Source organism: Salvelinus namaycush, chromosome 4, assembly GCF_016432855.1.
Source record: "Salvelinus namaycush isolate Seneca chromosome 4, SaNama_1.0, whole genome shotgun sequence".
NCBI lineage: Eukaryota > Metazoa > Chordata > Actinopteri > Salmoniformes > Salmonidae > Salvelinus > Salvelinus namaycush.
The window spans coordinates 4,357,937-4,377,626 of NC_052310.1; the positions used below are offsets into that span (position 1 = coordinate 4,357,937).

The 19,690-nt window shown below is 43.7% G+C and overlaps 1 protein-coding gene across 3 annotated transcripts in view; it reads right to left on the reverse strand.

Moving 5' to 3' along the window:
- The window catches only part of LOC120046085 (myosin phosphatase Rho-interacting protein-like), a 91,732-nt gene that overhangs the window by 13,485 nt on the left and 58,557 nt on the right, over positions 1-19,690 (reverse strand). The window contains exons 8-14 of one of the 3 annotated variants that reach the window (XM_038991024.1): positions 15,365-15,451; positions 11,915-11,971; positions 10,778-10,846; positions 9,182-9,271; positions 8,304-8,981; positions 8,064-8,207; positions 4,502-4,561 (exon numbers count right to left, since the gene is read on the reverse strand). In XM_038991024.1, the coding sequence (XP_038846952.1) occupies positions 4,502-4,561; positions 8,064-8,207; positions 8,304-8,981; positions 9,182-9,271; positions 10,778-10,846; positions 11,915-11,971; positions 15,365-15,451 (1,185 nt within the window). Of the gene's footprint in view, positions 1-1,909; positions 4,468-4,501; positions 4,562-8,063; positions 8,208-8,303; positions 8,982-9,181; positions 9,272-10,777; positions 10,847-11,914; positions 11,972-15,364; positions 15,452-19,690 lie in introns of those variants that run through there. The other 2 variants (XM_038991022.1, XM_038991025.1) reach the window with 2 other exon arrangements.

Below are 19,690 nucleotides of genomic sequence, written 5' to 3' on the forward strand. Positions count from 1 at the left end.
GTTCCCAAACTGTGTCCCCAAGCTGTGTCCCCAAGCTGTGTTCCCAAACTGTGTCCCCAAGCTGTGTTCCCAAGCTGTGTTCCCAAGCTGTGTTCCCAAACTGTGTCCCCAAACTGTGTTCCCAAACTGTGTCCCCAAGCTGTGTTCCCAAGCTGTGTTCCCAAACTGTGTTCCCAAGCTGTGTTCCCAAGCTGTGTTCCCAAACTGTGTTCCCAAACTGTGTCCTCAAGCTGTGTTCCCAAGCTGTGTCCCCAAACTGTGTTCCCAAGCTGTGTTCCCAAACGGTGTTCCCAAGCTGTGTTCCCAAGCTGTGTTCCCAAGCTGTGTCCCCAAGCTGTGTCCCCAAACTGTGTTCCCAAGCTGTGTTCCCAAACTGTGTTCCCAAGCTGTGTTCCCAAACTGTGTTCCCAAACTGTGTCCCCAAGCTGTGTTCCCAAACTGTGTCCCCAAACTGTGTTCCCAAACTGTGTTCCCAAACTGTGTCCCCAAGCTGTGTTCCCAAACTGTGTTCCCAAACTGTGTCCCCAAGCTGTGTTCCCAAACTGTGTCCCCAAACTGTGTCCCCAAACTGTGTTCCCAAACTGTGTTCCCAAGCTGTGTTCTAAACCGGAGTAGGAGAACCCATGTCATCTGCTTAGAAACCGTCTCTATTCAGGCCTAATATAAACACGCAGAAAACAACAGCTCTTAAAACGATTCATATAAAGCTGGAGCCTGATTATAAATGACCTGTGTAATTATTATAAACGTCTACAATGTAAATGTAGAGACCACGACAATGGATAAAACATTTTTTTTTTTTTGATATACATGAATTCTATGTAGTCTAAATGAATAATAAAACACAAGACAGGATCTATGACGTATAAAAACATCTGGGTAACTACATGTTCACATACATTACCAAAGATTCTAGGTATATGATCATGGTGGAATGTGGTTAATATACCTTTTTTGACGTTTCCAAGAAAGTAAATATCAATCAAATAAATCCCTTATTACATCAGCTGATGTCACAAAGAGCTGTACAGAAACCCAGCCTAAAACCCCAAACAGCAAGCAATGCAGGTGTAGAAGCATCTGCATTGCAAATATGTCTACGCTTCAAGCATTCTGCAATGTTTTGATAGCCTGTCAATTATTATAAGTTCATTCAGCATGTCAGAAGGGGGAAAAGTTAATTGTTGTCAGTTAAAGCACATCAAAAAGAGAAAAGAGGTAAGCCCCATGCACCTTCAAATGCAGCTCATTTAAACTTCCTCCTCAAGAAAAAACTAAATGTCCACCCGATTATCTAAATCATGTATCTGTTGAGGACAACAATAGGTGGACAGCTTTAAAAAGGGCTTCAACCGTTTGTATTTGACACTTCTAATATATACGACGCCTACTGAAGAAAGGAATCTGTAATGAAGCAAATCAAACTGTAGCTTCCGAGGAATTAATTTCATCAGCAGCAATACCTACTGGGATGATAATTTCACATTGGATGTGTAAATATGCTGATAGACACTAAATAACATGACCTGAATTCTTTGTCAGCCTGACTTTCACGGGACTGTAAGAGAGGTTCTGGTTGGTCTCCCTAAGCAGATGGGTTGCCTCCCACATAAACAATGTTCCAGTTGGGATTTCGGAGAATAAGTTCTGGTTAACTAACCTTTTTCCTGTCAAACAAAACGGGTTCCTCAGCGCACAAGTAGCGTCAACAACCACATGCACTAACAGTGGATTAGTCACCATGCAACACTGGAGGATACTGATATACAAAGGAAAGCAAGCAGAGTGAGGATAGCAGGGCTACAGAGGAAAGGGGGGGTACGGGAGGTAAGGAGGGGGTCTGGAGGGTGCCACAAGGAGACAAGGCATCACGGACGGAGGAACAGAAAGGACAAGGAACGGCTTCCACCTTCAGATTCTCCAGGTCTTTGTCGTATTTCAGCCGGAGAGTAGCTGCGTCGCCCTGGAGCTCCCTCCGCTTCATCTCCTCTGTCATGGCCGAGACCTGGGCCACCAGCTCCTGGATGCGCTCCTTGAGGGCGGAGGTTGTGGAGGTCTCAGGGGACATCGTCCCATCCTCTGCCCCAGTGGGATAGCCTGCTCCTGGGGTGACATCCATCTGATGATGGAACTTCTCCAGTAGGACGATCCTCTCTGTCTCGTGTTTCTTCTTCAGGTTCTCCATGCAGACAGTCAGAGAGTCGATCTCCTTCACGTTTTCTTCACGTTCTAGACGCAATATCTCGGACACCTTTGCCACCTCCTGTCGCAGATTTTCTGTTACCTGTGTGTAGACGTCCTTGGTCTCCCTCAGCTCCAGCTTGTGCTTGGCTACCATGTCTTGCAGCTGTATGGCCTTGTCCAGGGAGTCAATGGGCTCCCCTTCGATCTGAATGTGTGTTACTGGTCTAGTGTCTTCACTCATAGTGCCTTCATGGCATTGCATATGATTCTGTTGATCCGCCAATTTGGATTGGAGTTCTCGGTTCTGTTCTCTCAATAGACAGCAGTTGGCACAGTCAGAGTTGCCAATCTGAAGTTTCTCAACCTGTGTTTCTTTCAGTTCTTTCTCGTGTTGGAACTTCAGCCTGCTGATGAGATAGGACATGTGAGCTTCTGTGGCTGCGTCTTCAAGGTGCTCAGACCATTGTTTCTTAACTTTGCCGGAATCAAAGCTAGCTAGGACCAAGGACAGGAGGGTGTCATTCGTGGACATTTCAATGGTGGAGGCAATTAGGTTCAACAAATACACCTTCTCTTGCAACGCCTCTGTTAGATCTTTCAAAATGAGCGTATTGGTGTCGTTATCAAGCCAGCTGCACCAATCCGAAAGGTCTGCTCGCACGGTCTGTGCAGTCACAGCCATCTCATTATCAACCTCCATCTTGGGTCGAGGACAAATCCTGTTCATCAACAGCAACATGCTCTTCTCAGCTACCGTACGCTGTACTACACGCATTTGAAAACTACATGCACGTTCACCTTCGGTCTTGCATGGGCTAACCTCTAAAGCGTTCAACAGACCACTCCAGAACGCTGCCTCTAATACCAACCTTTTCATTACTCTCTGACTTACTTCATCTGGCTCTTCTTCACAGTATCCAAGGCAGTCTGTGATATGTAAAGAGCTTTTCAGATCAATTAGTGTTTTCTCCACACTAACATCGAGCTTCACTAACACCTCTAACACCCGACTAAGGGCCTCAGACTTCATCTTTATCTCACCTACTACTTGCTTTATAACACTTTTGTCTGCTACCTTCCTCTCACCTGTCTGCATCAAGTCTTCACTACCAATCACTTCTCTTTCTCCCCTAGCCGACTTTGCCTTTACCCCCAACTTTGCTCGCAACATCCGAATCTCATTCTCTGCCTCTAAAAGTTTCAGACTCTGGACTCCCTCCGATTCCTGGTTTCTAGCTTGAAATTCAATGTTCTGAGCTTGAAGTTCTCTACAGAGCTCTTCCTTTTCCAAGAGCTTGGCCCCTGTTGCCTCCAGCTGCTCTTTCAGTTGCCCTTTCTCCTCAGGAGCACCTTCCTCTGCCATCTGGAATCCCAGACCTTTGAGAGTGGCCTCTTTCAGCTGCAGTCTTCTCTCCGTGTCATTCAGGCTGCTTTCTAGCACCTCCAAGGTGACAAGGGCCTCATGAAGCTTCACAGACTTCTCATCCAGCTCTCTCTCATAGAAGTCCCTGTCGACGGCATTGGCTTGGCTCTCTGCTAGTCTGGCCCTGACTCCGTTCAGCTCCTCTAGGATCAGTAGGTGCTGTTTCCCACCTTGCAGGTTGATCAACTCAGCTTTGAGCCTGTCGATCTCCCTATCTGCCTCAGTTAGTTGGTTCACTATCTCCTGATAGCGCTGGTTCAGCGCTCCGTTTTCACTCTTTAGAAGTTCAACCCTGTGGGACAACGCCCGTACAGTGAACTCGTGGCTTTCCGAGTGGTCTTCGATTTGACACAGTGGTCCGTAAGGGGTCTTCCGGCTCTCCACCTTCTGATCCCTTCCTAGCATGTCCTCCATGGCCAGGAGACGCGATTCGTAACTGTGGATGCTTTCGCCCGCCCTGGCCAAGCTCTGCCTCATGGTCTCGCTGTCTACCTCTTGTTGAAACTTCCAGTTCTCCAAAAGCCTCTGGCAACTACCCTGTTGTCCTATTTCCGGACTACCCTCCAGGCAGAATTCACTGTGAGATCGTAGCAATCTAACCAGTCCCTTCAGAGTCAGGGACTTTACTGATATCAAGTCCTCTAGCTCTTGAATCCTGTCTGCACTATCTTCGATCAAAAAGCTAACAGTCTTTTTGACGGGCGGCTCTGAGGAAGGCAGGCTTTCCATAGGGGCTGTTGTTTGGGGGTGGGAAAGGTAAAGTTCCTTGATGGAGAGGTGGGAAAGCGAGAGGCCAAGCTGTGCCTGCATATTAAGCTTTTTCAGTTCTTGTAGCTGCAGGAGCTCTTTGGTCTCCTGATACTTCCTTGCTAAGCTCTGCGCTTGAGAACTAACCAGTTCCGGCCTCTTCGTCTGGGGCTCGATATCAGCCTCCAGAACCAAAGGGAGCTCCAGCTTGGAAAAGGGGACCAGAAAGTTGGTTAACACACACAGCAGGGGTGAAAAAGGCTAGCTAAATTGTTTTAGGTAATACATCAATTATTTCCCTCTGGATTCAGAGCAATTAAACATTATGAAATCATAATATAAAGTCAAAAGTTTGGACACACCTACTCATTCAACGGGTATTCATTTATTTTTTTTACTATTTTCTACATTGTAAAATAATAATGAAGACATTACAACTATGAAATAACACATGTAGTAACCAAAAAAGGGTTGAACAAATCAAAATATATTTTATATTTCAGATTCATCAAAGTAGCCACCCTTTGCCTTGATGAAAGCTTTGCACACTCTTGGCATTCTCTCAACCAGCTTTATGAGGTAGTCACCTGGAATGCATTTCAATTAACAGGTGTGCCTTGTTAAAAGTTAATTTGTGGAATTTATTTTCTTCCGAATGCGTTTGAGCCAATCAGTTGTGTTGTGACAAGGTAGGGGGTGGTATACAGAAGCTAGCCCTATTTAGTAAAAGACCAAGTCCATACTACGGAAAGAACAGCACAAATAAGCAAAGTGAAATGACAGTCGATCATTACTTTAAAACATGATCAGTCAATACAGAAAATTGAGAACTTTTAAAGTTTCTTCAAGTGCAGTTGGAAAAACCATCAAGCGCTATGATGAAACTGGCTCTCATGAGGACCGCCACAGGAAAGGAAGACCCAGAGTTACCTCTGCTGCAGAGGATACGTTCATTAGAGTTACCAGCCTCAGAAATTGCAGCCCAAATAAATGCTTCACAGAGTTCAAGTAACAGACACATCTCAACATCAACTGTTCAGAGAAGACTGTGAATCAGGCCTTCATGATCAAATTGCTGCAAAGAAACCACTACTAAAGGACACCAAGAAGGAGAAGAGACTTGCTTGGGCCAAGAAACACAAGCAATGGAACATTAGACCAGTGGAAATCTGTCCTTTGGTCTGATGAGTCCAAATTTGAGATTTTTGGTTCCAACCGCCGTGTCTTTGTGAGACGCAGAGTAGGTGAACGGATGATCTCCGCATGTGTGGTTCCCCCCGTGAAGCATGGAGGAGTTGGTGTGATGGTGCTTTGCTGGTGACACGGTCTTTGATTTATTTAGAATTCAAGGCACACTTAACCAGCATGGCTACCACAGCATTCTGCAGTGAAACACCATCCCATCTGGTTTGCGCTTAGTGGGACTATCATTTGATTTTCAAAAGGACAATGACCCAACACACCTCCAGGCTGTGTAAGGGCTATTTGACCAAGAAGGAGAGTGATGACCTGGCCTCCACAATCACCCAACCTCAACCCAATTGAGATGGTTTGGGATGAGTTGGACTGCAGAGTGAAGGAAAAGCAGCCAACAAGTGCTCAGCATATGTGGGAACTCCTTCAAGACTGTTGGAAAATCATTCCTCATGAAGCTGGTTGAGAGAACTCCAAGAGTGTGCAAAGCTGTCATCAAGGCAAAGGGTGGCTACTTTGAAGAATCTAAAATATATTTTGATTTGTTTAACACTTTAGTTACTACATGATTCCATTATTTCATAGTTTTGATGTCTTCAATATTATTCTACAATGTAGGAAATAGTAAAAATAAAGAAAAACCTTTGAATGAGTAGGTGTGTCCAAACTTTTGACCAGTACCGTATATAATTTTGAATTCAACATTATGCCATTTAACAATAACGATGAAAAACATTACAGCTTCTATCATTAGGCCAAATTATGAGAATTAGAGCGCTGGAAAGAGATTTAATGGCCATGGTTAGTGAATCACAAATTAGCATGCACATTAAATGGTTAAGGAGTTAATTCATGGGGTAAGTAATGCAAAGTTAGTGCTAGCTAGGTGGTTTAATTAGAGATGGGAGGCATACCAGGTTCTTGGAATAAACTATGTTCTTGAGATATCCTTGTTCTGAATTCTTTCCGCTCTTCACAAAACATTTCTCAAAAAGGCACTCATCACATCGCATTTCATTGCGTAATAGCAATAACAATGCAGGTCAGAACTAAAATCAAACAGTGTAATGAACGTGAAAATTGCTTCTTGAAACCAAAAATAAGTAAAAACAACACGAACGGGAAATTAATTATTTTCTCCTGAAATGACCTTTTTTTTTTTTTTTACTTTAGCAAAAAAATGCAAAGGACCGCATAAACTAACCACATTCTCTCCCTATCTAAACATCAAAGCCGTCAACTCAAAAACATCCCTTTTGAACTGAATCAAAGTTGTATTTGTTACACAAGCTATCCAAGCAAACCAACTATCTTTGATAAAACTCAGATTTACACAATAAGTGGTGAAGAATTCCAAAAAGCATTAGCCCTCCATACGGACACACTCTGACCCGCTCTCTAACACACACATAGATTAGCCCTCCATACGGACACACTCTGACCCGCTCTCTAACACACACATAGATTAGCCCTCCATACGGACACACTCTGACCCGCTCTCTAACACACACATAGATTAGCCCTCCATACGGACACACTCTGACCCGCTCTCTAACACACACATAGATTAGCCCTCCATACGGACACACTCTGACCCGCTCTCTAACACACACATAGATTAGCCCTCCATACGGACACACTCTGACCCGCTCTCTAACACACACATAGATTAGCCCTCCATACGGACACACTCTGACCCGCTCTCTAACACACACATAAATTAGCCCTCCATACGGACACACTCTGACCCGCTCTCTAACACACACATAGATTAGCCCTCCATACGGACACACTCTGACCCGCTCTCTAACACACACATAGATTAGCCCTCCACACGGACACACTCTGACCCGCTCTCTAACACACACATACACACAAGCAAAAATACAACAGAAAACTATCATCTTGCATAAAGGTCTGGCGCGCACATCAGTAACAAGAAGAAGGCATGGTCTGGAACAGCAGTAGAAAACAAAACATCTGAAATCCATTCAAATAAAAATCGTCAGGAGACCAGCCTTATTTTATACAGTTCTGAGCCAAACGTCATTATTTCAACTCCTATGGCTGTACTGTTGAAGTCAAGGAGCCATTTACAGCATCACAGGAACACCGAAAAGGAAACTTATCCATCTAAATGTTAATCGTTAAATTGAATGCATCAACGTTCGATACACATGCATGAGTTTGCGACATCTGTCCTACCTATAAAAAAAAAACAACGAAACATCAGCAAGAAGCCGTAAAAGGAGTCATAAAAACAAGAAGTTTCTCCTCACATGCAACGAACGGACTCATGCAAAGGAACATTCTGGAGCCGTTGTGTAGCTTTGATGTCAGTCAGTTTGATGTTTTCTCACAATTAAAAATACAACATGCAAAGGAGGTTACGAAATGAAAAGAGGAACACACACTGCTCAATCTGTACGGTTTACGTCATGAAATGTTAACTCAACAGGACTGCCTATAGAGAATAGAACAGCTCCGAGGAGAAGAAAAGCTCTGAGGTGCTTACCTGGGAGACGTATCCGGAACGGACGTGCTCCATAGATTCTCTCTCCAGAGCCGTCCTCAGCTGGACCTCCAGATTCTGTTTGTGCTGGTTGGAGTGCAGCAGCTGCTGGTGACAGCTCCCCAACTGCAGCTTCAGCTCTTCTACCTGGGAGAGGCAAGGTACAATGGACAAGGTGAACACTGACCTATCAGCAACCTCTGACCTTTGACATTGATCTCGGGTTCCCATAAAAACACCCACCCCTTTCTTGTAGCTCTCCAGCAGTTTCTCCAGCTCGGCCGTCTCCCTGGTCTGCAGTGTCGAGGGCAGAGGTACCCTCCTCTCATCCCTGATGGGTGTCTGCTCCACCTGCTGCCAGTGCTGCTCGATCTCCTCCTCCACCTTCTGCTGCCTCTCCAGGGAGGGGGGACCCCCACACTCACCCCCAGGGCTGCCTTCACTCCCTCCCCCCTTCTCAAAGTCCATCCTCCCGCCCTCGGAGCCTGCTGGTTGGTCCTTGGAGGAGCCAGTCACAGATTCATACCTCCTCCGTCGTTCTTCCCTCCTCCGGTTCCGATCGGGGTCTCCTATGTCAGTCTGCAGGGGCTCAGCCTTCTGGGCCCGCTGCTGGGCCAAAGCCTGGGCAATGGGTCGGAACTCGCCCCAGTCGAAGGTCTTTGAGCGGCCTTGTTGTCGGCGCTCGCGTGCCCGGCTCTTCTTAGGGCCTGGACCTGGCTCACGCTCCACGGACGAGGTCTCGGAGGAAGGGGAGTCCTGGGTCACGTCCGGCTGAAACAGCCCCTCCAGTGGGGAGAAGGAGCTGTGGTTGCTAGCCACGTCTGGAGCGGTGGAGGGTCTGACATTCTTCATGACAGCCTGGATCCAGTTCCTCCGTATGCCTGCAGTCATGGCCGACAGGGTGTGCATGCCCTCCTGGGTCTGAGGAGGACAGCTAAGGCATTAGATTCACACTGTACAATAACAGCTATCCTATTGGGTGACAGTGAAGGGCTGTTATATCCATACAACAACATGCTTTTTGATAATAAAAAGAGACAAAAATGGCTAGATAAACGCAAATCAAATCATTATTACTACATTAAATAATCTGAGATTGTATGTGAGTGATTGGGGCTTACATGTATCTGGAAGCCGTAGTTGCGTTGAGCCTGGTATTCAGTGACGTTATAACACGTAGACAGGTCTATCTCCCCGTCCAGATCTGAAGCCTGAAAGACAGCATTACTACAGATGGTGAAGTCAGGAACAGAATAGTCTATCATCAGCATACAAGCAGCCAGTTGCAGGAACAATTCTTTTGAAACTGGGTACTGGGTACTTACGGCGAACAAAAATACAAAACGCAACATGCAACAATTTCAAAGAGTTACATTTCATATAAGGAAATCAGTCAATTTAAATGAATTCATTAGGCCCTAATCTATGTATTGCACATGACTGGGGAATACAGATATGCATGTTTTCAAAGATAACTTTAAAAAAAAGGTAAAGGGCGTGGTGTGACCACCATCTGCCTCATGCAGCGTGACAGAACTCCTTCACATAGAGCTGATCAGGCTGTTGATTTGTGGCCTGTGGAATGTTGTCCCACTCCTCTTCAATGGCTGTGAAAAGTTGCTGGATATTGGCAGGAACTGGAACACAGTGTCATACACGTCGATCCAGAGCATCCCAAACATACTCAACGGGTGACATGTCTGGTGAGTACGCAGGCAGTGGAAGAACTGGGACATTTTCAGCTTCCAGGAATTGTGTACAGATCCTTGCGACATGGGGCTGTGTGTTATCATGCTGAAACATGAGGTGATGGCGGCAGATGAATGGCAAGACAACGGGCCTCAGGATCTCTTCACGGTATCTCTGCATACAAATTGTCATTGACAAAATGCAATTGTCCTAGTTGTCCGTAGCTTACGCCTGCCCATACCATAACCCCACCATGGGGCACTCTGTTCACAACGTTGACATCAGCAAACCGCTCGCCCACACAACGCCATACACGCTTTCTGCCATCTTCCCAGTACAGTTGAAAACGGAATTCGTCTATGAAGCATTTGCCCACTGAAGACGGTGACAACCCTGAACTGCAGTCAGGTCAAGACCCTGGTGAGGACGACGAGCATGCAGATGAGCTTCCCTGAGACCGTTTGTGCAGAAAGTATTCAGTTTGTGCAAACCCACAGTTTCATCAGCTGCCCGGGTGGCTGACCATCCCACAGGTGAAGAAGCCAGATGTGGAGGTCCTGGCCTGGCGTGTTTGAGGCCGGTTGGATGTACTTCCAAATTCTCTAAAACAATGTTCGAGGCCAGCTTTTATTGTCCCCAGCAGAAGGTGCACCTGTGTAATGATCATGCTGTTTAATCAGCTTCTTGATATGCCACACCTGTCAGGTGGATGGATTATCTTGGCAAAGGAGAAATAGTCACGAACAAGGATGTAAACAAGTTTGTGCACAAAATTTGAGAGAAATAAGCTTTTTGTGCACATGGAACATTTCTGGGATCTTATATTTCAGCTCATGAAACATGGGACCAACACTTTACATGTTGCGTTTATATTTGTGTTTAGTATACAACGTTATCAATAGAAAACCAATACTGTATTGACGAACATTTTCCATTTATTTGAAAGATAACTACTGCCCTTGCTATAGTCGGTCACAGTTACACTAGCACGACTGACGAGTATGGATGGATTTAGAGAAAAAAGTCACCTCTTCAGCAATGGAGTCCTTGTAGTATCGGAGGCTGTGGTCTGTCAGTACGAACCAAAACTTCTTCCACTATAGGAGAGGGAGAGAGGGATAGAGGGAGAGAGGGAGAGAGGGAGAGAGAGAGAGAGAGAGAGAGAGAGGGAGAGAGGGAGAGAGAGAGAGAGAGAGAGAGAGAGAGAGAGAGAGAGAGAGAATTCAACACAGAGTTCACTGGGAATACATCAACTGTTCTGTTAGTCCAGTAGACCGAGAATAATCAAATCACATTAGATTTTTTAAAGCCCTGTTTACATCAGCCAATGTCAGAAAGTGCTGTACAGAAACCCAGCCAAAACCCCCAAAATGCAATGCAGATATAGAATAATAAAACCTATATTTGGCGCCAGTGAGAGTTATCACAGAGCAATGACATTAGGAGCTTGGTTTCTGTGTGCAATACAAAGATTTGAGTAATTTAGCAGAACGACTTGAGTGCAGACATTTTCATACTTTTTTCGTACTGGTCCTCAGTGGGAAGCGAACCCACAACCCTGCCGTTACAAGCGCCATGCTCTACCAACTGAGCTACACTACACACAGCACAGACACATACCAGAACAAACCCATAGAAGAGGATACTGAAGTGATGTTGGTAGCCCTCTGAAAAGTAAGGATTTCTATGAAAGCTGTGTGTTAACTTGGACTGTGCAATATATCAAATCAAAAGTTGTATTGGTCACATACACAGTATTGCAGATTTTAATCGTAGGTGTAGCGAAATGCTAATGTTTCTAGCTCCAACAACGCAGCAAACTGTAGAAATATACAGCGTTGGAGCACCGGTCTACACACTAAACGTAGCTGTAAAAGAACATCGATCTGCTGTATAAAGAGAAGCACCACATAACCCTTTCAACGGTCACCCGTCGAAGCGGTGTCATCAAAGACGGACTGACGCTCGGCTCGAAAGGCCATAGAATACTAGAACATTCTAGAAGGCATTAGGTGAACGTTCAGATGACTGTTTGTACAGCTACTAAATCCATGATTTGATGATCTGACCCCAAAATTTTTTTAATATACGATTTTCAAGAAAAACAAAACAAAAAAACCAACGAGTTATTTTGGTGATGTTTGTCGGTATGGTTTGTTGCTTACTTGTCCATGCTCATCCAGCTTCACCATCCAACCTTTCTTGAAGTTCAGCAAGTCCGGCTGAAAAAAAAAGAATCAAATCAAATCAAATGTATTTTATATAGCCCTTCGTACATCAGCTAATATCCCGAAGAAAAAGACAGTGTTACACACCATCCCTAAAAGCATCACTTAACATCGACTCTTTTAAAAATGCCAATGAAATCAAGCCCCGGCCCAGTAAAGTCTAGTGACGCCACACATCAACATCATGCAAGATGAACCAAGAGATGCTGAAACACACAGATACCAGGTGACCAAAGGTACAGCTTTTTAAAAACAACTTCTATCTGAGATCCACGCAGGACTTCCTAACTTTTACATGTCATACTTACAGCTGAAAGAAAAGTATAAGTTATCACGACTGGATGACTACAGTACAGAGCTGACAGAAACATTGCAATTCCAACACGCTGCATTTTCTGCACTTTGTTAAATAGATGTTGACGTATTTGGACAATTTTGAATATTTGCAATGAGTATCTTGAACGTTTGCATAGCTAAAAAATACACTTCATTAGTTAACTTAATGTCTGAGAAAGAGCGGGGACACAGACCTGAACACAGACCTAGGACCAGATTGCCTTAGCACTCATCATTTGGAGGATACAATGATAACTGACCCTGGACCAGTGGTTAGGGGAAACATGTATCTACTCCACTATGAATCACAGATCCTTGACTGTACTGTCCCAGCCACGTCACCCATCACAGCCCCCTTGACTGTACTGTCCCAGCCACGTCACCCATCACAGCCCCCTGGACTGTACTGTCCCAGCCACGTCACCCATCACAGCCCCCTGGACTGTACTGTCCCAGCCACGTCACCCATCACAGCCCCCTGGATTAGAGGTCGACCGATTAATCGGAATGGCCGATTAAATCGGGGCCGATTTCAAGTTTTCATAACAATCGGGAATCGGTATTTTTGGGCGCCGATTTGACGATTTTTTAAAACAATTTATTTTTATTTTTTACACACCTTTAACTAGGCAAGTCAGTTAAGAACACATTCTTATTTTCAATGGCGGCCTAGGAACGTTCTGCCTCAGATTTTTAACCTTGTCAGCTCGGGGGATCCAATCTTGCAACCTTACAGTTAACTAGTCCAATGCTCTAACACCTGATTACATTGCACTCCACGAGGAGCCTGCCTGTTAGCGAATGCAGTAAGCTAAGGTAAGTTGCTAGCTAGCATTAAACTTATCTTATAAAAAACAATCAATCAATGACTGTCATTGCTCCAATGTGTACTTAACCATAAACATCAATGCCTTTCTTAAAATCAATACACAAGTATATATTTTTAAACCTGCATATTTAGCTAAAAGAAATCCAGGTTAGCAGGCAATATTAACCAGGTGAAATTGTGTCATTTCTCTTGCGTTCATTGCACGCAGAGTCAGGGTATATGCAACAGTTTGGGCCGCCTGGCTCTTTGCGAACTAATTTGCCAGAATTTTACGTAATTATGACAACATTGAAGGTTGTGCAATGTAACAGGAATATTTAGACTCATGGATGCCACCAGTTAGATAAAATACGGAACGGAATAAACGTTTTGTTTTCGAGGTGATAGTTTCCGGATTAGTCAAAGGTATATGGTTTAGAGAGAAATAGTCGACGCGTTATAATTCCTGTAATAACTTGCGGCTGAATTTGAAAGGGGTTCCTTTGTTATTTTACCATTCATGTCTTCCATAGAGAATGTCTTGATCTACTTCAAATAAGGTCTGTGTTTCGTGCAGGCTTAAACCGCCTCGACGTTTTGATACCCGTGTAAATCTCACTAGGATAAGGTAACGTTTGTCAACATATTTTCATAAATCCACTCTACAAAAAAATGTATCTTCGCTTATATTTAGCCAATATTGATCAGAATTACCTTGTCCTATGGATATCTACACAGTTATAAAATTGGCACGGTGATGTAAGCCTACACGAAACACAGACCTTATTTTAAGTGAATCTAAAAATATCCTATGGAATAAATGAAGGAACCGCTTTTCAGATTTTGCTAAAAGTTGTCATGGGAATTATGACTCGCACTTTGGTTGCCCATTATTAAAATATTTGCTGCATATAGAAATTAAAGTTTTTGTTTTCAACATTCATCACAGGTAACTTAAACTCTATTTTTATTCAAACAGTTGAGAGTATTTGTCTCCTAAACAGACTCTTCAGTATCATTGTCATTTCAGAGCTGTGTGCGTGTGTGTATTTATGTATTATATTAAGTTAAAATAAAAGTGTTCATTGTTCATTCAGTATTGTTGCAATTGTCATTATTACAAAAATGTGTGTGTGTATGATATATATATATATATATATATATATATATATATATATAAACTTTTTTATTTTTATAAATCGGCCGATTAATCGGTATCGGCTTTTTTTGTCCTCCAATAATCGGTATCGGTATTGAAAAATCATAATCGGTCGACCTCTACCCTGGACTATTCTCTACAGTATAATCCTCCATCAATGCAGCCATGAAAACCCTGGCCACTAGAACAGCCAGAAAGAGCAGGAACCAAAAGATTCAGAGGTGCAGACTAATAGATCATAAACCACAACAATCCCTAGACGACCTATTTTATTAAAACTAACAAAAAGGCACGGCGTACCATAATGTCTTCATTACTACAGCTGAGCCAGGAGCTGCTGTATCAACATGTTCAGTATCATGTGGCTGAAAGGTTGAGTGGTTTCATAGCACACAGTGACTCATCATTATCATAACATTATCATAACATTATCGTCAACCCAAACACTTTACGTCCTTATGTTTCATTACTGCTGTTGGCTTGTCGAACAGGAACCTGGACAGTAAGCATTTCAGCGGACGGTTTACAGAACGTGTCTCCAGTACGTACGCCTAATAAAACTTGAATACTCTTAACACTGGTAAACCAGCCGATACACTCCACCAACCCAACGACCCCTTTAAAAACCTCCACTCAGCAGGGATAAAGTCGTCCCCTAGCATTGCTGATGACCTCTTATCCTGCAGCTTTAGGAGAACAGAAGAACTATTGTGATGTTATCTGGACCTGGAGAGAAAGCTCCCCTATATATATATATATATATATATATATACACACACACACACACACACACACACACCCCCCCCCCCCCCCCTTGGGTAAACAATCAGCGCTAACTGATTACAATGTTCTCAGTTGAAAAGTCTACCTGGTGTATTTGAGTATGTCAGAAAGACACACCCGAGAGGCGACATAGAAACACTGAACGACAGCAGAGTCAATCAATCAATCAATCGTATTTATAAAGCCCTTTTTCTTTTCTTTTTCTTTTACATCAGCTGATGTCACAAAGTGCTATACAGAAACCCAGCCTAAAACCCCAAACAGCAAGCAATGCAGATGTAGAGACTGAAATGGTACTCACGGTCATGACAGACTCGGTGGTCCTACGGTCCAGGGACTTGGCTCGTCTGAGAGGGGGCAGAGTGGAAGGGAAGTCCTGTCCCAGGTCCTGAAACACACAACGTAACATCAACACTCCAGCAGCCATTTGGGTCAACATTAGAGGTTGACCGACTAATCGGCACGGCCGATTAATTAGGGCCGATTTCAAGTTTTCATAACAATCGGTAATTGCCATTTTTGGACGCCGATTACATTGCACTCCACGAGGAGACTGCGTGGCAGACTGACCATCTGTTAAAGTTTACATACACTAAGTTGACTGTGCCTTTAAAAAGCTTGGAAAATTCCAGAAAATGATGTCATGGCTTTAGAAGCTTCTGATAGATTAATTGACATCATTTGAGTCAATTGGAGGTTTACCTGTAGATGTATTTCAAGGCCTACCTTCAAACTCAGTGCCTCTTTGCTTGACATCATGGGAAAATCAAAAGAAATCAGCCATTTTTTTTTTTTTAGACCTCCACAAGTCTGGTTCATCCTTGGGAGCAATTTCCAAACGCCTGAAGGTACCACGTTCATATGTACAAACAATAGTACACAAGTATAATAAACACCATGGGACCACGCAGCTGTCATACCACTCAGGAAGGAGACGCGTTCTGTCTCCTAGAGATGAACGTACTTTGGTGCAAAAGTGCAAATCAATCCCAGAACAACAGCAAAGGACCTTGTGAAGAGGCTGGAGGAAACAGGTACAAAAGTATCTATATCCACAGTTAAACGAGTCCTATATCGACATAACCTAAAAGGCCTCTCAGCAAGGAAGAAGCCACTGCTCCGAAACCGCCATAAAAAAGCCAGACTACGGTTTGCAACTGCACATGGGGACAAAGATCGTACTTTTTGGAGAAATGTCCTCTGGTCTGATGAAACAAAAATAGAACTGTTTGGCCATAATGACCATCGTTATGTTTGGAGGAAAAAGGGGGAGGCTTGCAAGCCAAAGAACACCATCCCAACCGTGAAGCACGGGGGTGGCAGCATCATGTTGTGGGGGTGCTTTGCTGCAGGAGGGACTGATGCACTTCACAAAATAGATGGCATCATGAAGAAGCAAAATTATGTGGATATATTGAAGCAACATCTCAAGACATCAGTCAGGAAGTTAAAGCTTGGTCGCAAATGGGTCTTCCAAATGGACAATGACCCCAAACATACTTCCAAAGTTGTGGAAAAATGGGTTAAGGACAACAAAGTCAAGCTATTGGAGTGGTAATCACAAAGCCCTGACCTCAATCTCATAGAAAATATGTAGGCAGAACTGAAAAAGCGTGAGCGAGCAAGGAGGCCTACAAACCTGACTCAGTTACACCAGCTCTGTCAGGAGGAATTCACCCAACTTATTGTGGGAAGCTTGTGGAAGGCTACCCGAAACGTTTGACCCAAGTTAAACAATTTAAAGGCAATGCTACCAAATACTAATTGAGTGTATGTAAACTTCTGACCCACTGGGAATGTAATGAAATAAATAAAATATGAAATAAATAATTCTCTCTACTATTATTCTGACATTTCACATTCTTAAAATAAAGTGGTGATCCTAACTGGTCTAAGACAGCAGGGAATTTCTACTAGGATTAAATGTCAGGAATTGTGAAAAACTGAGTTTAAATGTATTTGGCTAAGGTGTATGTATGCATGGGTGTATGTACAGTGGGGCAAAAAAGTATTTAGTCAGCCACCAATTGTGCAAGTTCTCCCACTTAAAAAGATGAGAGAGGCCTGTAATTTTCATCATAGGTACACAGACAAAATGAGAGAGAAAAAATCCAGAAAATCACATTGTAGGATTTTTAATGAATTTATTTGCAAATTATGGTGGAAAATAAGTATTTGGTCACCTACAAATAAGCAAGATTTCTGTCTCTCACAGACCTGTAACTTCTTCTTTAAGAGGCTCCTCTGTCCTCCACTCGTTACCTGTATTAATGGCACCTGTTTGAACTTGTTATCAGTATAAAAGAGACCTGTCCACAACCTCAAACAGTCACACTCCAAACTCCACTATGGCCAAGACCAAAGAGCTGTCAAAGGACACCAGAAACAAAATTGTAGACCTGCACCAGGCTGGGAAGACTGAATCTGCAATAGGTAAGCAGCTTGGTTTGAAGAAATCAACTGTGGGAGCAATTATTAGGAAATGGAAGACATACAAGACCACTGATAATCTCCCTCGATCTGGGGCTCCACGCAAGATCTGACCCCGTGGGGGCAAAATGATAAAAAGAACGGTGAGCAAAAATCCCAGAACCACACGGGAGGACCTAGTGATTGACCTGCAGAGAGCTGGGACCAAAGTAACAAAGCCTACCATCAGTAACACACTACGCCGCCAGGGACTCAAATCCTGCAGTGCCAGACGTGTCCCCCTGCTTAAGCCAGTACATGTCCAGGCCCGTCTGAAGTTTGCTAGAGAGCATTTGGATGATCCAGAAGAAGATTGGGAGAATGTCATATGGTCTGATGAAACCAAAATAGAACGTTTTGGTAAAAACTCAACTCGTCGTGTTTGGAGGACAAAGAATGCTGAGTTGCATCCAAAGAACACCATACCTACTGTGAAGCATGGGGGTGGAAACATCATGCTTTGGGGCTGTTTTTCTGCAAAGGGACCAGGACGACTGATCCGTGTAAAGGAACGAATGAATGGGGCCATGTATCGTGAGATTTTGAGTGAAAACCACCTTCCATCAGCAAGGGCATTGAAGATGAAACGTGGCTGGGTCTTTCAGCATGACAATGATCCCAAACACACCGCCCGGGCAACGAAGGAGTGGCTTCGTAAGAAGCATTTCAAGGTCCTGGAGTGGCCTAGCCAGTCTCCAGATCTCAACCCCATAGAAAATCTTTGGAGGGAGTTGAAAGTCCGTGTTGCCCAGCAACAGCCCCAAAACATCACTGCTCTAGAGGAGATCTGCATGGAGGAATGGGCCAAAATACCAGCAACAGTGTGTGAAAACCTTGTGAAGACGTTTGACCTCTGTCATTGCCAACAAAGGGTATATAACAAAGTATTGAGATAAACTTTTGTTATTGACCAAATACTTATTTTCCACCATAATTTGCAAATAAATTCATAAAAAATCCTACAATGTGATTTTCTGGATTTTTTTTCTCTCATTTTGTCTGTCATAGTTGAAGTGTACCTATGATGAAAATTACAGGCCTCTCATCTTTTTAAGTGGGAGAACTTGCACAATTGGTGGCTGACTAAATACTTTTTTGCTCCACTGCATGTACATACATACAACTGTATGTATGTATGTATGTATGTATGTATGTATGTATGTATGTATGTATGTATGTATGTATTTATGTATGTAAAAAAATATTTAAATTATTATTATTATTATTATTTTAAAGGCCAATTAATCTGTATTGGCTTTTTTGGGTCGTCCAATAATCGGTATCGGCGTTGAAAAATCATAATCGGTCGACCTCTAGTCAAAATGGTCAATATCTGAAGATAGAGGTCACATCCATGTATCATGAGCCTAATTCCGTTGCTCCTCCTTCTCCCTGGAGTGTGCACTCGTACAGAACACCTACCTACCTCATGGATTTCAGAGGATCCAAACATTATACAATAGCCTTCATGTATGTTATTTGTGTTTTTATGAACAGAACATCGACTCCTCCAATGTGAGCAGTTTAACATATGATAAAATGAGATACGATCTCCGCACAGCTGTCATAAGAAGAACAAGTCATTTTTCTAATCAGAATCACACATCTTCTAACCTGAACCCAACAGCCTTTCACCAAACCAGAGAGAACGGAAACAAAGACACTGACACAGAAGAAAACAAGCATCATCCAGGAGCAGTGTGTGTATCTCAGAAAGAACGAGAGAGAGAGAGAAGGTAATGGGAGTGTGTATGTGCAGGTGGCATGATGTTTACTATAAGCACCCTTTATTTGTGCCAGTCTGAAAATGCCACACATACTTGACAACAAAGACAGGACAAACTTGGTGTACAGGTTTTAAAAGTTGCTCTAAACAGTCTCACTTCTGGGGACATTTTACTCAGGATTCTTTTGGGGGGGGACAATTTCTCTCTTTCTGTTGTTATTCCTATTACAGAGGTTGGTTTGCCCCGGCCGGAACGGACCAGGCCAGAGCAGAGCAGGCCAGAGCAGAGCAGGCCAGGCCAGAGCAGGCCAGACCAGAGCAGGCCAGAGAAGAGCAGGCCAGACCAGAGCAGGCCAGACCAGGCCAGAGAAGAGCAGGCCAGACCAGAGCAGGCCAGAGCAGAGCAGGCCAGACCAGGCCAGACCAGAGCAG